The sequence below is a fragment of the Glycine soja genome, chromosome 15, assembly GCF_004193775.1.
Source record: "Glycine soja cultivar W05 chromosome 15, ASM419377v2, whole genome shotgun sequence".
Classification (NCBI taxonomy): Eukaryota; Viridiplantae; Streptophyta; class Magnoliopsida; order Fabales; family Fabaceae; genus Glycine; species Glycine soja.
Genome location: NC_041016.1, coordinates 32,878,677 through 32,887,747, shown reverse-complemented (window position 1 = coordinate 32,887,747; position 9,071 = coordinate 32,878,677). Strand labels below are relative to the sequence as shown.

At 34.3% G+C, this 9,071-nt stretch overlaps 1 protein-coding gene across 2 annotated transcripts; it reads left to right on the top strand.

Moving 5' to 3' along the window:
- Positions 1-758: 758 nt before the first annotated feature.
- LOC114388571 (trifunctional UDP-glucose 4,6-dehydratase/UDP-4-keto-6-deoxy-D-glucose 3,5-epimerase/UDP-4-keto-L-rhamnose-reductase RHM1-like) lies at positions 759-4,263 on the top strand. Of its 2 annotated transcripts, none has more exons than XM_028349120.1 (3): positions 759-908; positions 1,763-3,334; positions 3,414-4,263. In XM_028349120.1, the coding sequence occupies exons 2-3, from the start codon at positions 1,772-1,774 to the stop codon at positions 3,855-3,857; spliced, it is 2,007 nt and encodes a 668-aa protein (XP_028204921.1). In that variant the 5' UTR covers positions 759-908; positions 1,763-1,771; the 3' UTR covers positions 3,858-4,263. The 2 variants fall into 2 exon arrangements, with proteins under 2 accessions (XP_028204921.1, XP_028204920.1); XM_028349119.1 differs by having other exon boundaries at positions 1,760-3,334.
- Positions 4,264-9,071: the final 4,808 nt, after the last annotated feature.

Here is a 9,071-nt window from a genome sequence, read left to right as displayed (position 1 = left end):
TGGAAATCAATAATTAATTGTGATAGGAATGTCATGGGATCCTCGACTAGGGGAAAATTAATACTATTGAATAATAATCCCTATCGCTTTTAATATCATTCAAATTTCTCTTTTGCATATTTTACTTTTTTTCTTTTAAAACCAAAACCACAAAATTACTTCAATTCTTCTTTTGATTAATCCAACTATTTAGTTTAATGATTTTGACTATTTAAGGACACAACTAATTCTTAGGATTCGATATTTGAACTTTTAATTCACTATTATTCCTGCATATAATACATTTATCCTTATGTGAGTATTATTTTTATACATCATACAACCTTAACATATTATTGGTGATTTGTCCTAGTATTAGAAATGTCTTCTCATTCTACGTTTCCCCCACCAAAAATGTGTCTTGCTAGTATTTCCCACAACACTTCATTTCAGGTAATTTTATAATTTTCATCTTACTCCTCATACTTATATTTTTCTATACTCCTATTATTTATTTTTCTTTACAACTAAATTATTGTGTCCCTTAATTATAATTTTAAGTTTGTTAATCATGATTTTAATGGTGTAGTTATAGTATCCTTTACTTTAATATTTTTTTGAGGTTATATTTTTTCTTTAATGTAAACTTTAGAAAACTTTAAAAATCATACAATTATAAGAGGGGGGTGGGGGTAATTGAGTGAGGAGCAAGGGGCATTTGCGTCATTTGAGGGATCCCCCGGTTCCCCTTAACTGTCTCTGTTGATACAAATAGACGCGTACATATGTACGATTTCGCAGCTCTACCCTCTTCTCGTTAACACACACAGAAGTGAAAGTAACACCGAATCTTCCGCCTTTTCCTTCTTCCATTGTTGTCTCAAAACTCTCTCTTTTCTTCTTCTTTGTTTCTTGTTTGCTTCAATTTTGTAAGTTTTACTCTTCACCCCGTTGTTTTTTTAGTTACGGTGTGGCATTTTGAATCCTGGCGATGCCCATTTCCTGTTTTTGTAATTTTTTTTCGTGAAAAGAATTGAGCTTTGGGAAAATGAGTGTTTTTTATGATCTGGGTATTGTTCCTTTTTGTTGGATCTTTGGTGATTGTGAAAATGGTGTTTTTCTCTGTTCTCGATTGCGGTGCTTGATTTCCACGTGAGCATTTCAACTGCTGGCAGGGTGAAAAATAGATCTGTGTTGTGTTTGCAATTCTGGGTTCTTAAGTATGTTAGGATATGCTCAATGTGTTTGGTAATGTTGAAGAAAAATAATTGTTGCATGTTGTAGTGTTTGTGAGGAAGTTTAGTTTTTCTGTGGCTTGAATTTTGTGCATTCCATGTTCTGTTGTGTTTTGTCTTCTCTGTAGATGTTGAGGATTGGAACTTCTTTTTTGCATTTTATTTATGAAAAATATAGCCTTTTTTTGTATCGTTTTTTGTTTGTATTTACATATTGACTTAATAAAATAAAAATAAAAATAAAAACATTTTGTTTTGCTTTACCCTTTTTTTTTTCTCTTGGACTCATAATGAGCTTTGGAGCTATAATTCCGTTATGGTTATTTTCTCTTTTGAACTGATAGTATGAAGGTTTGAAAGTTGAAAGTACAGAATCCTGCTAACTCCGCCATTGCTTTAATCTCCTCAAAAGTTCTTTAAAATTTCTGTTATGGTTTTAGTATGCCTTTATTTTACTATGAGCTTTTGTAAAAAATGATATTTTAATTATTTTCTGTTTTTAGTTCTAATTGATTTTTTTTTATTTGTATTTGATTTTATTGTAGAAGTTGCCTGATATGGCTTCATATACCCCAAAGAATATCCTTATTACTGGGGCTGCTGGATTTATTGCGTCTCATGTTGCCAACCGGCTTGTCCGGAGCTACCCTGACTACAAAATTGTCGTGCTTGACAAACTTGATTATTGTTCTAATCTAAAGAATCTCCTTCCTTCAAAATCATCCCCCAACTTCAAGTTTGTGAAGGGGGATATTGGTAGTGCTGATCTTGTTAACTACCTTCTCATCACTGAGTCCATTGACACTATAATGCACTTTGCTGCCCAAACCCATGTTGACAACTCGTTTGGAAATAGCTTTGAGTTCACCAAGAACAACATATATGGAACCCATGTCCTATTAGAAGCCTGCAAGGTAACTGGCCAGATCAGAAGGTTCATTCATGTGAGCACCGATGAGGTCTATGGAGAGACCGAAGAGGATGCTGTTGTTGGAAACCATGAGGCTTCTCAACTTCTTCCCACAAACCCATACTCTGCCACAAAAGCTGGGGCTGAAATGCTTGTCATGGCTTATGGTAGGTCATATGGGTTACCTGTTATTACAACTCGTGGAAACAATGTTTATGGGCCCAACCAGTTTCCTGAGAAGTTGATTCCAAAGTTCATCCTCCTGGCTATGCAGGGAAAGAATCTTCCAATTCATGGGGATGGTTCAAATGTGAGGAGTTATTTATATTGTGAAGATGTTGCAGAGGCTTTTGAAGTTGTCCTTCACAAGGGAGAGGTTGGTCATGTTTACAATATCGGGACAAAGAAGGAAAGGAGAGTTATCGATGTAGCCAAAGATATATGCAGACTTTTCTCTATGGACCCAGAAATTTGTATAAAATTTGTAGAGAACAGACCATTTAATGACCAGAGATACTTTCTTGATGATCAAAAGCTGAAGGACTTGGGTTGGTCTGAGAGGACCACTTGGGAAGAAGGCTTGAAGAAAACCATGGATTGGTATATTAATAACCCTGATTGGTGGGGTGATGTCACTGGGGCATTGCTTCCTCATCCTAGGATGCTGATGATGCCTGGCGGGTTGGATAGGCATTTTGAGGGATCTGAAGAGGAAAAACCTGCATCTTTTGGCTCAAGTAATACCAGGATGGTGGTTCCACCGTCCAAGAACACCAGCTCTCAACATAAACATCCTTTTAAGTTCTTGATCTATGGTAGAACAGGGTGGATTGGGGGTTTGCTTGGGAAATTGTGTGAAAAGCAAGGAATTCCGTACGAATATGGAAAGGGTCGCCTAGAGGACCGCTCCTCACTCATGGCTGATCTTCAGAATGTGAAGCCGACACATGTTTTTAATGCTGCAGGAGTGACTGGCAGACCCAATGTTGATTGGTGTGAATCCCATAAAACAGAAACCATCCGCACCAATGTTGTTGGCACCTTAACAATGGCTGATGTCTGCAGAGAGCATGGGATCTTGATGGTTAATTATGCTACTGGGTGCATATTTGAGTATAATGCAACACATCCTGAAGGCTCTGGCATTGGTTTTAAGGAGGAAGACAAGCCCAATTTCATTGGCTCTTTCTATTCCAAAACTAAAGCTATGGTAAGTTTCTTACATGTTATGGATTAATTATCTGTACATAATGAATTATCATAAATAACTTTGATATGAACATTCACAGGTTGAGGAGCTCTTGAGAGAATATGACAATGTATGCACACTCAGGGTTCGCATGCCAATTTCATCTGACCTGAGCAACCCACGCAACTTCATAACGAAGATTTCTCGTTATAACAAAGTAGTCAACATTCCAAACAGTATGACTATTTTGGATGAACTTCTGCCTATCTCAATTGAGATGGCAAAGAGGAACTTGAGGGGAATCTGGAACTTCACAAATCCAGGGGTTGTGAGCCACAATGAGATCCTTGAGATGTACAGGGATTACATTGACCCCAACTTCAAGTGGGCTAACTTCACCCTTGAAGAGCAAGCGAAGGTGATCGTTGCTCCTCGAAGCAACAACGAGATGGATGCATCCAAATTGAAGACGGAATTCCCAGAATTGCTTTCCATCAAGGAATCACTCATCAAATATGTCTTTGAGCCAAACAAGAAAACATAAGCAGCTTTATGTTATTTAGACAAGGCTGTTATGTGTTCAGGCTATATAGATCACTGACTCATTATTTCACTATTAGCTCCTTTCAGTTACTGTGTAGAGTGTGGCTAGTATTACAATTGGGTTAGGTATGTTCCCTAAGTCTTCAACTCTGCAGTTTTATTCATGTGTCCTCTGGTAATGGCAATGGTAGCTTTAGATAGATGTCTTGTTATCTACAAGCTTCTGATGGGCAACTTTTGCACCGTGCAAGGGCTGTATTCTTTTATTGCTCATCTAGAATGAAAATTTAAAATAATTTGTTACCATATTGAGATGTACTTGGATATTTATCTGTAATATAGAATGAAATCTTTGAAAAGAGAAATTATGTTATTTTTAAACTAATAAAATGATAATGTTAATTTCATTGGTCTTATTTAACGTAATTTATTTTTTATTCCTAATTGCTAAGCAAGAGCTCCAGATATTGGGTGATGATGCATATTGCTATATTATGTTATTAACCCTGTGATGTAGTCACATTCACACACACAGTTATATTTGTGTTCGAAAAATTATTTTGGAAGATAATTTTTTTATATTATTGTGAATTGAATTTTATTAAAATTATGTAGGGGATAGATCATTGTTTATGTAGGGGATAGATCATTGTGGGATATTAAATATCATTTTCATTTTGCGCGCATAAAAAGGTTCTCTCTCAGAATATATAGGTCTGATCGTGGAACCTTTTGTATGGTCTCTGGTACTCCAAGTTAAATATATATAATATTATCTTTGCTGAGAAAAAAAAAAAAAGGCGGGGAAATTTGCTTCAGCAGCGACAAAACTTTATGCAGCTTTTTGGGAGTTTGGATACTCTTGGTACTTGAGAGTACACGAGAGGTCCACTAGAAAAGAAAGTCACAAAGGAGAGTTGTGTTATTTTTTTTTAATTTAATAAAATTTTTCTCTCTCTCTCTCTCTCACTAGACTTCTTATGCACCCAAATATTATAATTTAATGAAAATTGAAGATTTAAAAGTTACTTGCAAACATACTTATATATTACTTAATAACAAAATACTCACATCCATAATGAGATTCAAACTCATAATATTTACTAACCGATCAATATTTATTGACACATATATTTAAAGAACTGCATCTAAATTTTGTATAAAAAAGTAAAGGATAAAATTTCATATGATTTTTGTAAATAAAGTTTTAATTATTTATTCTGACCTTTAATTTAATTATTATATGGATTAAACATGAATAAAATTGAAGAACACCAAAAGCACACAATAATAATGGTGTTATTATAATTAAAATCATATAATTTATTTATTTTTGTTACCAGTTAAAATATTTTAGTTAGCCAAATGAATCAAGCTTGAAACTTAGCTAAAAAAAGGTTAGTTGTTATTTGGAATAATTGATAAGATATGATTGTTGAAGAGATAATTTGACCAATTTTAAAAAATTTAGAGGATTAAATCAAAAGTTTCGAACATAAATGCAAGTAGAAATTAAAATTAAGTTAAGATTGTGGGATATTGGATATAAACGGTTATGTACGTGAAGAACCCCATCATCTAGGAGTAGTTTAGAACAAGGGAGGTGCACTACGTTGCTACTTAGTCAAAATGCATGTAAATTAGCCGAAGTAGTTGAAAAATAAAGTAGTGTATAAACGTGAACAATATACGATTTTGATTAAGCTAGTTTAGATTTTATAGTATAAATGTCTATTCTAGAAACGTTTGTAGGGACCTTTAACTAAACACAACCAATCAATGCAATTATATTCTAGTTATCTTTGTCGAATTTACTTTTTTTTTTCGAATTGAGCTTTTATTTTAGTTAGTTTGTTCATATTTTGTAATTGTGTTGAAGCAATTATAGCTGAATTCAATTCAGCTTGTTATTAATTATTCTCAACAAAATTGGCACCCTCGGTGGAACTTGTGTGGGTGAATTGATCAAATAGTTTGAATCACAGATAGAGTTTTACCAGTCTATGCATATGCACTCCAGTAAGACTACTACACGTGAGAAGGATCAACAAGCCAATAAGAAGAATGGTTTGAAACAAGGGGAGAGTTCATTGGGAATGCCCGTTGCCTTAATGACAAGTCACGTTGCAACTTTTTTGCCTACTCCTTTGATTGGCACTACGTCAACTATGGTGCCTATTGTTGCTAGTATACTTGAGGAAACACCCACTGTGATAACTACTTCTCATTCATTCGACAGTAGATAGACTTGGGATACATGATATCATGTATCAACTATCTGGACAGTTAGTCGAAATAGTCAAACCTATGGTGCAAAATGAGATATAGTAGTCTAAGGAATTGTAGGCAAGAAAGGCACATGTTGGCGAGAATTTTACTACATCTGTGCCTAGAAATCCAGAAGTGACGAATCACGTAACTAATCTTGATTATACACATTTGACTAGGCCAATTTAGGCAAGATCAATCCCATTGGTCCAACCGAATATGGATTTTATGTCTACATGACTGGCAACTTTGCCGAATACAGTGTCGACATGAATGTTTAATTGATCTACTCAATTGTCGTACATATGGGGTTTATCCCTAGACCCTTGATAGTCAATACAAGTTATATGCCCGCCAATGTTGGTTTAGCCGTTACCCTTGGGGGGCAAGCAAGTGCAAATTATTATACTAACTGAGGTTATCCTGCATAGGTAGGTTTAGCCAAAAGGCCTCCAAATGTTGTTAGCTAAATTGGTTTGTTGAATAAGACTCCATTTTTACCTCCTTTTAGGGGGAATCAATCAGGTCATAAATGGAGGAGTTAAGAATCGTTCCAAAAACAAATAAAACTAGGAAATTATGCAGTACATGATTAACCTAGGTCAACTCAGAAATACGATTCAATTTGGTTCCTACATTCATTCACTTATAAATAGCAAGAAAGGGTTGGGGGGTTCATCGAATAGTTTGTAGGCGACTGTGAAGGAATGCAAAAACACAAAAACCGAGATAAAGAAATAGAACAAAACAAAAATAGAATACAAATCAAGATTAATAGCATCAATCCAATTCACCAAACCAATACAAATCGAATTATCACAGTTACTACGAATGATGTTCAATGTAAAAGTTCAATCAAATACATTAGAGATAGTTCAATTGAATCAATCCCTAAATTGTTTGAGATCACAAATTAGGTTGGAAAATCATCCAAACAATCTGTAATTAAATTTAGAAATTAGGAAATGAATCCATAACCTAATTTGTTTTCAATCCTAAGCATAATCATAATCATGAAAATCGAAAATAGGATTGAAGAGAAAGATGAACATTCACAAATATTAGAAATACTAAATCAGAACTCAAATTCAGTCTTGCTTGGAGTGGATTGATAAGTGTCATAATTTAGTTATTTTTGGGATTAAAATGTTATTACTTATCTTTTGATTGTAATAGTTTTCTTATAAACTTCCCTTCTTTCTAGTTGTTCTATATATTGTACATTTACTAATGCTTTTGTTTAAATATGGAAGATTCAACCATGATTCTGTAGATTTTGATGGTTGTTTCTTGGATCCAGAAACCAAGTTAAAAGGAAGGACAAAATGGTCATTTTCCCAAGATTTCAAACATCCATTCGCCCAGGCTAGCAACCAGCTCATTTGGGATGATCAAGTTTATTCAGGCATAAGTAACCAACTCACCTGGGCGAGCTACAACTCGCTTGGGTGAGTGAGTGCCTTCAGAACTAAGCATGAAATTCGCCTGAACGAGTTTAGCTTTCCTGAGCGAATTTTTCTGCACCTCTTGGCTCTTTTCTATAAATATTCATACCAAGTAAGAAGAAGGAGATCAGAAAGTAGAGACCTGAAGAACACCAAAAGGAAGAAGAAAGGGGAAGGTGGAGCCTGAGTGTTGCAGAGTTGTGATTGTGGATCACATCCTTCGTCATTTCTCTTGTTGATCTTTTGTTCTACGCAATGATCGGTTAGTTTCTCCAAAGGATTGGATGTAATCTTCATACCCTTATGTATCTTTTTTTATATTATATTTATGTATGAATCTTTTGTACTCATTATTGGTGATTTCATTCTATTCATAATGTTTGATTCTATTTGATAACGAGTTTCATGAAATTGGATTTTAAGTTTGATTGGGAAGTACTCTTAGAATTTGAAACTGAATGAATTTACTCTTTACGTTATGATTCTAAGAATAAAGCATAATATTTTGATTCCAAATAGCATGAGATTGTGATTGTAATGATGGGATATTTACTTCATATGCGAGGGATCAATATTCAGTAAACATTCTTAGGATTCTCAAGTGCAAGGAATCGATTCGGGATAACTTAATATGTGCATCAATAATGTTAGAAAATGATTCATATATGTTAACCTTATTAGAACACGGAGAGTATGAACGATGAAATCTAATCCTATATTTTTCTTGAATTAATTGAATTCGTTATTATTGTTTTTGTAATCTTATGTATTTTTGAGGCACTAAATTTCATTATTCCCATTATTCCGATACTTTAGTTATCTTTCATTAGTTAGACAAGCCCATGACATCTCAATTAAATTTGTACATAACAAAGGTAAAGTTGTAGTAAACCATCCACCAGTTGAGCATCTTCCTTATCCGCATGCTCTGTCAAAGAAATATAAGGAAAGGCAGTACAAGCGTTTCTTAGACATTTTCAATGACTGCAGATTAACATTCCTTTTTCTGAGGTGTTGGAGCAGATGCTAACATATGCTAAATTCATGAAGGATTTGCTTACAATGAAGAAAAAAAATTATGGATGATGAAACAGTGGAGCCTCGGCCATAAGAAGGACATCCATCTTGAAAGATGTTAAAGAAGCGTTCTTGGGAGGCAACCCAATGTTTCTAAATTTTGTCTTAATTTGTGTTACTTTAATCTTATGTCTTATATTTTTGAACTTTACTTTTGAGTATTTATTCGCAAATTATGTTTTGTTAGAGTTATCATTGCATGGCCTGGGTCAGGTCTATTTTTTTAGGAGGAGGAAGAATAGATGAGGATGAAGACATGGCAGACCCCATTGATTATTACATTGGAGGAGACTGAGCTCTTCAGGCATGATAGTCAAGGAGACTGAGCTCCTCATCCATAATCATCAAAAATTTATGAACTTGTCTTTATGTTTATTTATCACTTTGTATTAAATTTCAGTACTTTATTACCTTATGTTTTTTGA